The following is a 14,121-nucleotide window of genomic DNA, read 5'->3' as shown; positions in this document are numbered from 1 at the left end:
ACTATCAAAGGAGCGTGCAGGTGCAGCCCCTCGTGACCTAGATGAACTAGCCTGGCTGCTCGACGAGGCTACTGTGGCGCGTCGTTTCCTAGATGGAGTCATGATGCCTGCAAAATGGCAACACATTAGCCCAGCCCAACAAAAATATTGTGACTTAATGCGGTTACTCAGACTTCACACGCATAAGTGGTCACAATTACATAATCATGCTCATTGGGACCTTTCCACAACCACCTTGTGGGCATTAGGCATTCACAACACCTTTTAAGCTTTTTAGAACAAGAACCACCCACATACATTCACCAACAACACAAATCAAGTGGGATTCCACCCCACACTGATCCTCCACCAACACCAAAATACATTGCACCAATTTCTACACAAAATCTAAGTACAACTACTACAACATAAGCATAAGAATACAACAAACAAATCAGAAAAATAAAGAGAAAAAAAGAGAAGAAAGAAATTAGGGATCATACCTGTGGTGAAGGAGAATGGGGAAGATGCTAGTGAACTCAGGGGGAAAGGAGTCGTGAGATGGGGCAGGGATTTTTTTTGTTGGTGGGGTTCGATTTGAAGAATGGGGGAAGAGGATTTTGATTTTGTGTGTGTTTGACTGGGCATTTTTATTTGAAAGGGAAGAAGAGACGGGGAGGGGGTTAGTAGGGGAGGGGTAATTTAGTCTACAGATTAAACAAATAAAAAAATGAAAAAATTTACCCAAAAACGCCAAAGTTTTGATGGAACTAGCGCGCCCAGGTGCGCGAGCGCGCTCATTTTAGCACGGCCAACACAGAAACGTTGAGCAACTAGCGCGCCCAGGTAGGGGTAGGCATAAAATCCGAAAAACCGAATTTCGAACCGAACCAAATTAATTTGGTATTTCGATTTCGTTTTTTTCGGTATTTCGGTCTAATTCGGTACTTGAATTTCGGTATTTCGGTTCAGTTTTCGGTTTTATAATTGAATTATTTCGGTTTACTGAAATACCAAAATTTGGTAATATTAATACAGCCCAAAGGCCCAAACCCAATTGCATATTTTATTTGACTTTAGGCCACAACCTACACGCCCACACCCAGGCCCAGCTGTGCCCCTGCCCCAAACCCAATTCTACCTTAGAGTCTTAGACATTTTCCCAACACTCAACACAACAGTCCAACACTCAGAGTTTTGGTGTTAATACACTTGGGGTCTAGGGCTAGGAGGAGTCAGAGATATCATCGAGAATTCCAGATCGAGATAGGGTATTAGGGTTTGCTTACTGCTTCAGCCTTCGGTGCTTAGGAGATATCATCGAGAACGAGAAGAAGAAGACGAGAATCGACTGCGACTCTAGGATATCAGTCTGCGAGTTGAGTTACGACCAGTCGACGTTCGAGCTCGAGTGTCATCTCATCTTCACCGGTTAACTTCACTACTTTTGTAAGTTTTGTAAGTCTCATCTCATTCTCATGATCTCATCCCAGTACTCGACTACTCTCTGAGGTTTTTGTTGAGATTTAATTTTTGATTTTCTGCATCAAACTATTTTAGGGTTATAGGCGGCGATTTCCAGCTCGATTCGATTCCGGGCAAACGAAGTGTCGAAGACGCTGCTGTCCTATTCCAGTCTTCCGAGCTCGATTCAATTTCAATTTCAAAGGTATGTTTCGCTTTCTTTTGGTTGTATTGCTGATTGAATGAACTGATGTTCCGAGCTTTTCCCTTTAGTAGGAAAATATCATCTGTATCACGTTCATACTCTTTCTTTTGGTTGTATTACCTTGTTTAGGTCTGATTTTTTGAACTTTACCATATCATATTCATATGAGCAACTAACAATAGCAGACTCCTCTCTTTGAAAATCATGAAATACAGTATCTTGACTATCTTCTAGTATGTTGGCTTCTAGAATTTCAAGAAAAGATTTAGTCACTCTCTTAGCTTCTCAGCTGAGCTGGAGTTCTCAATGGTGTTACATCAGCTCTATTGTTAGTGACTATCAAGAATTGGTGTAACAATTATGATTGATGTAATCAAGACCTTAGAAACTATCAAGAATAATGTTTCTACAACAAATTCTAAGTTACAGGAAATTGTTATTGATATTCAAAAAGTCAGAAAATGATAATACTTGAAGATAACTAATAACCACTGAAAGTGAAAATGCTAATCCTAGACTTATAATGTGCACACATAAGAAAACTCATGTTACTTTGGTAGCAAGGTAGATAATACTTGTATTTGTTTAATTTTGTAAGGTAGCAAGGTACTTAATTTGTTGATTGTTATTGATAGCAAGGTAGTTATTAGTTAATTTGTTGATTGTTAATTTATGTTTATATTTGTTTAATTTTGTATAGATGGAAGATACAAGTAAAGTAAGTGATGTTGGTTCTACTGAAAGTTTACCTATTACGGTAGATAGTAACACCAACAACATTGATAGTGAAGATTCCAAGAAAAGGAAAGCAATGCAACCTAGGTCTGACGTTTGGAACCATTTTGATAAATTTGAGGTTAATGGGGTTGGGAAAGCACGGTGTCGATATTGTAAACAAGCTTATGCTGCTAATTCATCTAAGAATGGAACAACAGGATTGAAGAATCATTTGCTTAGATGCAAAGAATACCCACTTAAAATTGCAGAAGATAATAGTCAAACAAAGATAAATTTTCAATCTTGCCAAAATGATGAAGGATCAATTTGGAAATTTGATCAAAAAGTGGTTAGGAGGGCCTTAATTGAGATGATAGTTACTGATGAACTACCATTTAGCTTTGTAGAAAATGAAGGCTTTAAAAAGTTTATGAGAAAAACTCAACCACTATTTTGTATTCCTTCTCGCAGAACAATAACAAGGAACTGTTATGAAGTTTACGGTGAATTGAGGCAAAATCTAAAAAGTTCTTTTAGAGAATCACATCCAAAAATTTGCCTAACAACATACACTTGGACTTCATTACAAAGAATAAATTATATGTGTTTGACAGCCCACTTCATTGATAGGGATTGGAAGTTGCATAAAAGAATACTTAATTTTTGCCCTATCACTAGTCATAAGGGTGAAGAGATGGCTAAAACTATTAGGGATTGTTTGCTTGAATGGAAATTAGACAAGGTTTTCACTATTACTGTGGACAATGCTTCTTCAAATGATGTAACTGTCAAAGAATTGTCTAAACAGTTAGATATGTGGAAAACTAATATGATGAGTGGTAAACATCTTCATGTGAGATGCATGGCTCATATACTAAATCTAATTGTGCAAGATGGTTTGAAAGAACTTGATGCTTCTGTGACACGTGTTAGAAATATTGTGAGGTATGTGAGATCTTCGCCTGCAAGGACCTTAAAGTTTAAACAGTGTTGTGCACATGTAAAGGTAGAATGTACCAAAACGTTGTGTTTGGATGTTCCTACCAGGTGGAATTCCACCTATTTGATGTTGGATACAGCTCAACACTTTGAAAAAGCCTTTGACAAGTTGCATCTTTTTGATGATGGATTTTCTGCATATCAATGTTCTCATCTTTGTGAAGATGGTGGTAATGCAGGTCCTCTTGAATCTGATGATTGGGTGAATGTGAGGAATGTGATAGAGTTTCTTGCAAGATTTCACGAGCTAACTAAAAAAGTTTCAGGTTCACGTTATGTCACTTGTAATTCTCATTTTGAGGATGTATCTGAACTTTATTGTCATTTGAAAATGTGTTTAGCTAGTGAGGATGGGCATTTGAGAAAAATGGGTGAGCAAATGCAAGAAAAGTTCAAGAAGTATTGGGGTGAGCCTGAAAAGATGAATAAAATGATTTTTATTGCTTCCGTCTTGGATCCACGTAACAAATTTGAATATGTTGAGGGAGCACTTGAAGAACTTTTTGGGGAGGAAAAAGGGAAGAAAATAAATGTTGAGGTGTATGCTTATATGAATTCTTTGTTTGGGGAGTATCTAAAAAAGTATTCAACCGAATCTTGTCATCAATCTCCATCTAGTTCTACTTCATCTAACAACACATCTAATACACCTAGTGGGAGTGTTATAAGTGCATCAAAAATTAGGACTAAGCTTAGCTTAAAGAAACAAAAGGAAGACAATGGAAGTGGGGGTGCTAAATCGGAGTTGGATAAATACATTAGTGAAGAACAAGAGCCTTTTAGTGAAGAATTTGATATCTTGAGTTGGTGGAAAACACATGCTCCTAGATTTCCTATTCTTTCGGAGTTGGCTCGTGATGTGTTGGCAATTCCAATTTCTAGTGTGGCGTCGGAATGCGCGTTTAGCACTGGTGGCCGTATTCTTGATTCATTTAGGAGTTCATTGACTACTAAATGTGTGCAAGCTCTTATTTGTGTTCAAGATTGGATTAGAGAAGAGAAGAATCCTATTAGTGTTGAAGAAGACTTGAAGTATCTTGAGGAACTCGAGCTTGGTAAGCTTTAATATTTTGTGTGTATTTTAATTCAAAATAATATATCATGCCTTTTCATTTATATGACATATTTGGTCGTATTATCTTTAGATATGGAAAATAATAGAAGCACTACTAGCATTGTTTGATGTATAGTTGAAACTTGCATCTTGAGTGATAAGTTTAATACTCTATTTGTTTGGTGATAATGATATACTTAATAGTTTGTAGTTTTGTTTTATTATCATCAAACTATAATATTCTAACATATGATTTATATTATTTTTAGGTTCAAGTTCAAGTGCAATCATGCCCCGTGCTACTGCTCAACGCTCCGATATTTGGGAATACTTTGTGGTGAAAGAAGATAACGGAGAAGTTCGCAAGTTTGTTGTCTGCAGACTGCAGTTTGCACTGCAGTTTAGCATCTGCAGACTGCAGTTGTGCAAGTTAGCATCTGCAGAGTAACTGTTTAACAGTTTTAAGTGTTCAGCTGCCATGTGTTTAAGTTTGGACTGTGTTTTTAACTTTTTACTGCACTGTCAGTGTTAAGTGTTAACTATTAAGTTGATTGCCAGATCTGGCATGCAAGTTTGCATCTGCAGTTGCCAGATTGTGAAATTGTTGTCTGCAGAATGATATGTTATTCTTGTTTCAGGCTTTCAGCCATGAGCCATGTGCAGTTGTGCAGTTGTGCACATTGTGCAAAGTGCAAACACTTTAGAATTTCGATTGTGCAAACACTGCATTTGTTGGACTATTTTTATTGCACTGGGTTAATGTGTTTAGCATCTGCAGACTGCAGTTGTGCAAGTTAGCATCTGCAGTTTAATTGTTTAACAATTTAAGTGTTCAGCTGCCATGTGTTTAAGTTTGGACTGTGTTTTTATTGCACTGTGAGTGTTAAGTGTTATCTATTAAGTTGATTGCCATATCTGACGTGCAAGTTTGCATCTACAGTTGCCAGATTGTGAAGTTGTTGTCTGCAGAATAATATGTTATTCTTGTTTCAGGCTTTCAGCCATGAGCCATGTGCAGTTGTGCTTCCTCTTCCAAATTTGTGCAAAGTTTTCAGTGTTTTCAGTGTGCACTGTGCAGGCTTTTCAGTGTTTTCAAACTTGTGCACATTGTGCAGTTGTGCAAAGTGCAAACACTTTAGAATTTCGATTGTGAAAACTGAAAACACTGCATTTGTGATTCCTCTTCCAAGTTCCAATTATGCATGACTGCATGTGCAGTTGTGCACTGTTAGGTTAGGCGTTAACATTTAGCAATTTAGCATTGATTATTCAATATTCATTGATTGTTAAACCGAAACCGTACCGAACCAAAATGGTAAATACCGAACCGTACCGAAATATTTTGGTATGGTATTTGGTATACACAATTGATAAACCGAATACCGAAATACCGAACCGAAATTCTTACATACCGAACCGAAATACCGAACGCCCACCCCTACGCCCAGGTGCGCGGTCGCTCTAGTAGCGCGTCCAGGTGCGCTGTCACGACCCCAACCCCGGTCATGATGGCGCCCAACACACTGCTAGGCAAGCCCGACCACTCAACAACATTAACCCAAATTCTTATTCAGATTATAGATAAATATCACAGAGAATTTACTAAGTCATTACATTCAAGTGTATAATTAATAATAAAATCTGCGGAAGTTCAATTAAAATACCACACCATAGCCCAATAGAATCCGGTGTCACTAATATGAGCCTTTAATACAGAATATCCACCTATTACAAGTCTGTCTAGGAAAAATGCGGAATAAAAGATAGAGATAGAGGGGACAGATCAAGGCTGCGAATGCCATGCAACTACCTCAATACTCCCGGATACTGCTGTTCAGCTAAATAAATTCTCACTCAGCCTGTGGTGTACCTGGATCTGCACGCAAGGTGCAGGGAGTAATGTGAGTACTCCGACCCAGTGAGTAATAAATATAAATAAAGGCTGAGAATAAGAAGTCATGGAAAAATACAAAGTAAACTATAACTGGCAGTTTAGAACAACAAATAGTGAAACAACAAGTCAATTAAATCAGAGTACCAAATACTGAGACAAGTATAACCGATAAAAACAAATGCATGAGTGCAATGCAATGCATATGATGGTACACTCTAGTACCCACTGTGGCGTGTAGCCCGAGCCATCCATTTATTTATCGTCGACGGCGCTCACTAGGGGTATGCACAGACTCCGGAGGGGCTCCTACAGCCCAAGCACAATATCAAGCCAGCTCGTGGCATCAAATATAGGCCTTCGGCCTCATATCAATCTCAATATAATCAACCAGGCTCTCGGCCTCAATATCAATGTACTCAACCAGGCTCTCGGCCTCAATATCAATGTAATACTGCTGCGGCGCGCAACCCGATCCATGCTCAGTCCAGAAACCATCATAAGCCCCTTGGGCATTTGTAAAACAGTAGTTCTCAGCCCGAAATATCATTTAGAAATATCATTTAAGTTTTTAAATCTTAGAAAGATGGCTGAGTTTGCAAAACAGTATTAAAACCTTGGACTGAGGTCAAATGATATGCAAAATATGCGAAAGCAGTGATATCAATCCCTGAAGGATTCAAATAATTGGCAAGAAGCCCAAATGTAACAATTAAATCTAAGTAAGGATGATTCTCAATTTAGTTCAAGTAGAAAACACGGTAAAAACATCTCTCGGGACGGACCAAGTCACAATCCCCAATGGTGCTCTACCCCACGCCCGTTATCCGGCGTGCAAGTCACCTCAATATAGCGTTACGATGTGAAATTCCGGGGTTTCAAACCCTCAGGACATCATTTACATCAATTACTCACCTCAAGACGGTCAAAGTCTAGCTCGCTATGCCCTTGCCTCTCAAATTATCCTCCTCGTGCAACGAATCTGCCCAAAATCACAACGAATACGTCGCATTATGCTAAAGAGACAATACCCAATCGAAAGCATTCAAAAAATATCAAAATTCACGAATTTGACAAAACCCTAGCCCCGGGCACACGTCTCAAAAACTCAGAAAATTACCATCACCGGATTTCTTGTCTCTCCATGAGTCTATACATACCAAGAACTCCCAAATCCGAGTTCAAATGACCCATCAAATCCTAATTGTTTGGTTTCAAAATTCAAGCCCTAATTCTTGATTTGTAGGTTTATATTTCATGAATCTCTAGGTGGAATTCACAATAAAAACGAGTTCTAAGTCCAAGAAACTTACCTCAAGTCGTTCCCCCTTGAATCCCTCTTTAATCTCCACCAAGAAGCTCTCAAAATGATCAACCATGGAGGAAAAATGACCCAAAATCGCGGATGAAGTGTTTTATAAACTCACTGCCCAAAATTTTTTCGGAAGTACTGTTCATGTGTGCGGTTACTGTTCATGCGTGTGGTCACTGTTCACCCGCGCGGTTACTGTTCACGCGTGGGGGTTACTGTTCACGCTGCTAAAAAAAATACAGCAGCAGCCAAAGAAATTACAGCACTTTTCTTTTCACTAAAATTGCTCTAACTTCATCATACGAACTCGGAATTCGATGATTCTTGTTCCTAAGAATCAAAAATAATAGTACGAACATAGACCTTCAATCGGAACTCAATTCGGAGCTTTTTTGCTCAGTTCAATACCCATTTTTCTCGTTAAACAATTAACTCATGTTTCGTGTCAAAAACCCAATCGCGACTTGATGAAATTAGACCAAACTTTCCAGATCACTCCTATAATTCATTTTTTAAATTCTGGAAATCTCGAAATAAAATTTCGATCTCTAGAACTAAAAATGGACCTTTGGATCATTACATGCTTATGCTCAAACGACAAAAATCTTCCAAAAACTCTTCCAAAACTTATCCGAGCCTCGTGGGACCCCAACCAAACATGCCAACATAATTCATAACATTATTCAAACCTCTTCCAATCATCAAAACACCTCAAAAAATATTAAATTACCCAAAACTCATCGAATTCAAGCCTAATTTCTTAAAAACTTCTAAAATACGCATTTGATCAAAACCCCGACCAAAACAGCTCCAAATGATCTGAAATTTTGCACACACATCCAAAATCACCTAACGAAGCTACTTCAACTCTCGGAATTCCATTCCGACCCCCGTATCAAAATCTCACCTGCCAACCGGAATTCGTCAAAATACTAACTTCGCCAATTCAAGCCTTACTCAGGACCTCCAAAATAAATTCTGATCACACTCCTAAGACACATATCATCCCCCGAAGCTAACCGAATCACCAGAAATCACATCCGAGCCCTCTAACTCAATAGTCAACATCCGGTTGACCTTTTCCAAAACAAGCCTTCCTTAAAGAGACTAAGTGTCTCATTTCCTATCAAAGCCAATCCGATTTAACTCTAACACCGAATACCGATAACGAAATATGAAGAGGCATAAAATGGGGGAAACGGGGTGGTAACTCATGAGACGACGGGTCGGGTCGTCACATGCGCGAGCGCGCTCATTTTAGCACGGCCAAGGCAGAAACTTTGCAATTTAGCGCGCCCAGGAGCGCATCCAGTAGCGCGGGCGCGCATCTGGGCAATTTGTTTCTTCAACTTTTCACCTATTCTTACCTCGTTCATTTGCCTTAGAGCCTACCCTTTATCACCTGCATTGGTTAGCTCGTCCTAAAACACAAAATTAACACTACTACTATCATTGGGTTGCCTCCCAACCAGCGCCTTATTTAACGTCGTGGCACAACGGTTACAACAATTCAATGGGTTGCCTCCCATCTAGCCCCTGATTTAACGTTGCGGCACGACTCAACACGTTCTCAAGCATCCGTCAAGTCCACCGAGGTCTTGTGACGTGCAAAGTCACCACCCCAGTAATGTTTTATCCTTTGACCATTCACCAAGAAAGTACCAGTTGAACTCATATCCCGCAATTCCACAACTCCATGAGGCTTCACACTTACCACAACAAAAGGGCCTGACCAACGAGATTTATGCTTTCCGGGAAAAAGCTTCAACCTCGAATTGAACAAAAGAACTTCTTGCCCTGGCTCGAACTCTCGATGTTGAACGTGCTTGTCATTCCACCTCTTAGTCTTCTCTTTATACAATTTGGCATTCTCATATGCGTGAAAACAAAACTCATCAAGCTCGTTGAGTTGCAGCAACCTCTTCTCGCCAGCCAAGTCCCCATCCATATTCAGCTTTTTAATTGCCCAATAGGCCTTGTGTTCAAGTTCAACGGGCAAGTGACATGCCTTCCCATAAACTAAATTATACTGATAAGCACCCATGGGAGTTTTGTATGCAGTTCGATATGCCCACAATGCGTCATCTAACTTCCCTGCCCAGTCTTTTCTATTTGCACTCACTATTTTCTCAAGAATCCGCTTCACCTCTCTGTTTGATACTTCCACTTGACCACTCGTCTGGGGTGATAGGCAGTGGAAACTTTGTGCTTGACTCCGTACTTTGCAAGAATATTATTCAGCAGTTTGTTGTAGAAATGCATTCCTCCATCACTGATCAACATTCTGGGAGTTCCAAAGCGTATGAAGATGTGCTTCTTAACAAAGCTTACCACCACCTTTGCATCATTAGTGGGAAGAGAAATGGCCTCCACCCACTTAGACACAAAATCGACTGCCGCCAAGATGTACCTATGACCATTGGAGTACGGAAATGGTCCCATGAAGTCAATTCCCCACACATCAAAAAGCTTCACTACCAGAATGTTTTGCAGTGGCATCTCATGCTTCTTTGTGATCATTCCGGTTCATTGGCACCTGTCACACATTTTAACAAAGGCGTGTGCATTCCTAAACAAATTTATCCAAAAGAAACCTGATTATAGCACTTTTTGGGCGGTCCTGTCTCCACCATGATGACCTCCGTATGACGAGGCGTGACAGCTATGGAGTATGGCATTCATCTCCTCCTTAGGAACACATCTACGCACCAACTGATCTGCACAGAGCCTGTATAAGAATGGATCATCCCACATGTAAAGCCTCACATCATGCATGAACCTTCTTCTATTATCGGGTGTCAATTCTGGTGGTGTCACCCTGCTTGCAATAAAGTTCACATAATTTGCATACCACGGGGCTGTGCTTGAGGTGATTGCCAATAACTGCTCATCAGGGAATGTTTCTTTAATTGCACCCCCTTCAGCTACATGATTACGATTTTCTAATCTGGATAAGTGATCAGCCATTTGATTCTCTGTTCCTTTGCGATCTCGGATCTCCAAATCAAACTCCTGTAAGAGTAGGACCCACCGAATCAGTCTCGGCTTGGCGTCCTTCTTCTCAAACAGGTATCTGATAGCTGAATGATCTGTGTAGACGATGACTTTGGTCCCCACAAGATATGACCTAAACTTGTCAAACGCCCACACCACTGCAAACAACTCTTTTTCAGTGACTGTGTAGTTCATCTGAGCTGGATTTAGAGTTTTGCTTGCATAGTAGATGGAGTGGAAGATTTTATTTCTCCTTTGCCCCAAGACAACACCAATAACCAAGTCGTTCGCATTGCACATCAACTCAAATGTCTGCTCTCAATCCAGAGCAATTATGATTGGTGCAGTCACCAACCTTCCCTTCAGCTCCTCGAATGCCTTCAGACATGCATCATCAAATTGGAAGGCGACATCTTTCTCAAGCAACCTGCACAAGGGAGAGGAAATTTTCGAGAAATCTTTAATGAAACGACGATAAAAACCTGCATGGCCCAAGAAACTGCGAATGCTTTTGACAGATATCGGTGGAGGCAATTTTTCAATCACTTCCACCTTTGCCTTGTCCACCTGCAAACCATCTTTGGACACTTTGTGCCCCAAAACTATACCTTCAGGTACCATGAAATGGCACTTTTCCCCGTTTAGCACCAAGTTAGTTTCTTCACACCTAGCAAGTACTTTATCAAGGTTCATCAAGCAGTTATCAAAAGAACATCCAAACACAGAAAAATCGTCCATGAACACTTCCACAAACCTCTCAACCATGTCAGTAAAAACGACCATCATACACCTTTGAAAGGCCGCAGGTGCATTACAAAGACCAAAAGGCATTCTCTTGAACGCATACGTGCCATAAGGACACGTAAAAATGGTCTTCTCTTGGTCCTCTGGGGCTATAACAATCTGATTATACCCCAAGTAACCATCTAAGAAGTAGTTGTACTCCTGGCCAGCTAATCTATCAAGCATTTGGTCAATAAAGGGGAGGGGAAAGTGGTCCTTCCGGGTGGCATTGTTCAATTTTCTATAGTCAATGCAAATTCTCCACCCGGTGACAATTCTTGTAGGGATTAAATCATTATTTCATTAACTACTACAGTCATCCCCCCTTTCTTGGGTACACATTGGACGGGGCTTACCCATTTGCTGTCTGAGATAGGAAATACAATACCTGCATCAAGCCACTTAATCACTTCTTTTCTTACCACCTCTTTCATGATTGGATTGAGTCGGCGTTGTTGCTCTACACTGGGCTTGTGTCCGTCCTCCATGAGGATTTTGTGCATGCAAAAGGTTGGGCTATTGCCCTTAATGTCAGACATCGTCCACCCAAGTGCTCGCTTGTGCTCACGTAGCACTCTCAACAGCTTTTCTTCCTGCAATTTAGACAAGTCAGAAGAAATAATAACGGGTAAAGTGTCAGAGTCACCCAAATAAGCATATTGCAGGTGAGGTGGGAGAGGCTTAAGCTCCAATTTTGGGGTTTCCTCAATTGACGGCTTTGGATGAGGTCCCTCTGGCCTATTCAAAGGCTCAAAGGGGTGTATCCCTTGCATGTACACACAAGATGTATCAAGGATATGCATCATCTCCTCAACCTCCTCATCAGCCCCTAGGCTATCAAGCAACATAAGTGCTTTCTCCAGAGAATCGTCTAGATATACACTCGGAGATTGAATTTTCTCATCAGTCTCAACAACAGATATCATTGAGAGCTCCTCATAGTGGCGGTGAAGTTGGATTTCTTTGTAGACATTAAAAACTGCTTCCTCGTCATCTACCCTCAAAATCATCTTTCCCTCTCTCACTTTGATAATTACATCACTAGTAGCTAAGAGAGGTCACCCCAATATGATTGGAACCAATTCATCAACCTCATAATTGAGGATAATGAAATCAACAGGGAATATGAACTTCCCAATCTGCAGCAACACATCTTCAATCACCCCTTCATGGTGTGATATCAATCTATCAGCCAGCTGCAACATCACAGTAGTGGGCCTTGGAGCTCCCAGGGCCAATTGCTTGAACAAAGATAGGGACATCAGATTTATGCTCTCCCCCAAATCGCAAAGAGCACGACCCACATCAATATTACCAATGCGCACAGGAATCGTGAAGCTGCCAGGATCCTTAAGCTTTTGAGAGAGCTTATTTTGGACCCTTGAAGTGCACTCTTCAGTAAGTGCTATTGTATCAAATTCAGTTAATCTTCTCTTGTGATCCACTATATCTTTTATATACTTAGAATACTTTGGAATTTCACGAAGCACATCAACAAGTGGGATATTCAATTGAACCTGGCTCAACATAGAGAGAAATTTTGTGAACATGTGATCATCATTCTTTTTCTGCAATCTCTGGGGGAAAGGTGCTGGTGGCCTTGGGGCCTCCACTAGCTATGGAATTGCAGCATCATTCTTTGGCTCGTGAGTCACTTTAGGGATTAACTCTCCCTCAGGTATGGGCTTGTCTCTCTCTTTCTTTGGCACTTCCTCTAGCTCCCTCCCGTTTCTAAGTGTAACTGCATTCACTTGAGGGTTATTTTCTGTATCACTGGGGAGAGCGCCTGCAGGTCTAGTGTTTTGATTTGTTGCTAACTGCCCCATTTGCCTTTTAAGATTTCTGAAGTCGGTCCTGAGTTGCTGATTGTCAATCAACAACTTCTGTAGCAAATCATTGGTACTTTCTTCCATTTGTTGGGGTGGTCTCTGAGGTTGATTGAAACTCCCTTGGGGTCTATGCTGATTCTGATTCTGCTGATTTCCACCCCATGAGAAGTTGGGATGATTCCTCCAATTTGGATGGTAAGAATTCCCGTATTGTGCATGCTGATTCGGTGGACCTCTGTTCTGTTGCCCCACATAATAGATGGATTCTGGATTCGTGGGGAACACATCACTCATATGACTGTCACCACAAAGTTCGCAGCAAATAGTCATTTGTTGTACATGTTGCATTGTCTGTGGCTGCTGCATTGTCATCCTAGTCATCTGATTGGCCAGCTTTGCAATTCGGCTCTCGTGGCTGACACTTCGTCGAGCTCAAGTAACCCAGCTAATTTTTGCTTAACTGCCTTTCGTGAATCACCCTCACCTTGCCAGTTATTATCATTAGTAGTGAAGTTATTCACCAAGATTTGGATTTCACTATACGATCTGGCCATGCAAGTACCCCCACAAGCTGAATCAAGATTCATCTTTGAAGCATCATCTAACCCATCTACAAAAGTGTGACCCAATACCTCGTCCGTCTGGCAATGATGAGGACAGTCTCTGAGCATCTTCTTGTACCTTTCCCATGCTTGACGAAGTGTCTCGCTAGCTCGTTGTTCGAACCCCAGAATTTGACTCCTCAATACCTTTGTTTTCTTAGTGGGGAAAAACTTGATTAAGAATTTCCTTGCCAGATCATCCCAGGTGCGGATTGAATTAGCTGGCTCCTTATTCAACCACTCCTTAGCTTCCCCAATCAGTGAAAAGGGGAAAAGTGTCAGCCTGACATAG

At 40.7% G+C, this 14,121-nt stretch overlaps 3 protein-coding genes across 3 annotated transcripts; 1 reads left to right on the top strand and 2 right to left on the bottom strand.

Moving 5' to 3' along the window:
• The first annotated feature begins 497 nt into the window (after positions 1–497).
• LOC138876281 (zinc finger BED domain-containing protein RICESLEEPER 2-like) lies at positions 498–5,624 on the top strand. Its single transcript, XM_070155191.1, has 6 exons — positions 498–535; positions 1,540–1,648; positions 2,349–4,419; positions 4,688–4,862; positions 4,977–4,989; positions 5,412–5,624. Exons 1-6 carry the CDS (start codon positions 498–500, stop codon positions 5,622–5,624), a joined length of 2,619 nt encoding a protein of 872 aa, XP_070011292.1.
• Positions 5,625–9,191: 3,567 nt separating this feature from the next.
• Positions 9,192–9,665, bottom strand: LOC138876280 (uncharacterized). The gene has a single exon (XM_070155190.1). The coding sequence runs from the start codon at positions 9,663–9,665 to the stop codon at positions 9,192–9,194; it is 474 nt and encodes a 157-aa protein (XP_070011291.1).
• A 2,791-nt stretch (positions 9,666–12,456) lies between these two features.
• On the bottom strand, positions 12,457–12,927 carry LOC104248756 (uncharacterized). The gene has a single exon (XM_070155188.1). The coding sequence runs from the start codon at positions 12,925–12,927 to the stop codon at positions 12,457–12,459; it is 471 nt and encodes a 156-aa protein (XP_070011289.1).
• Positions 12,928–14,121: the final 1,194 nt, after the last annotated feature.

Source organism: Nicotiana sylvestris, chromosome 8 (genome assembly GCF_000393655.2).
Source record: "Nicotiana sylvestris chromosome 8, ASM39365v2, whole genome shotgun sequence".
Classification (NCBI taxonomy): Eukaryota; Viridiplantae; Streptophyta; class Magnoliopsida; order Solanales; family Solanaceae; genus Nicotiana; species Nicotiana sylvestris.
Note: the sequence above shows the minus strand (reverse complement) of the source record. Positions and strands in the feature narration are given on the sequence as shown.

Bases quoted from the DNA above. Each gene is read 5' to 3' on its own strand.
- LOC104248756 (XM_070155188.1), bottom strand. From the start codon at position 12,927: ATGTTGAGCCAGGTTCAATTGAATATCCCACTTGTTGATGTGCTTCGT.
- LOC138876280 (XM_070155190.1), bottom strand. From the start codon at position 9,665: ATGGGTGCTTATCAGTATAATTTAGTTTATGGGAAGGCATGTCACTTG.
- LOC138876281 (XM_070155191.1), top strand. From the start codon at position 498: ATGGGGAAGATGCTAGTGAACTCAGGGGGAAAGGAGTC. The intron at 536-1,539 runs GTGAGATGGGGC...AAACTATTTTAG, and splicing joins AACTCAGGGGGAAAGGAGTC to GGTTATAGGCGGCGATTTCC. The intron at 4,420-4,687 runs GTAAGCTTTAAT...TATTATTTTTAG, and splicing joins TCTTGAGGAACTCGAGCTTG to GTTCAAGTTCAAGTGCAATC.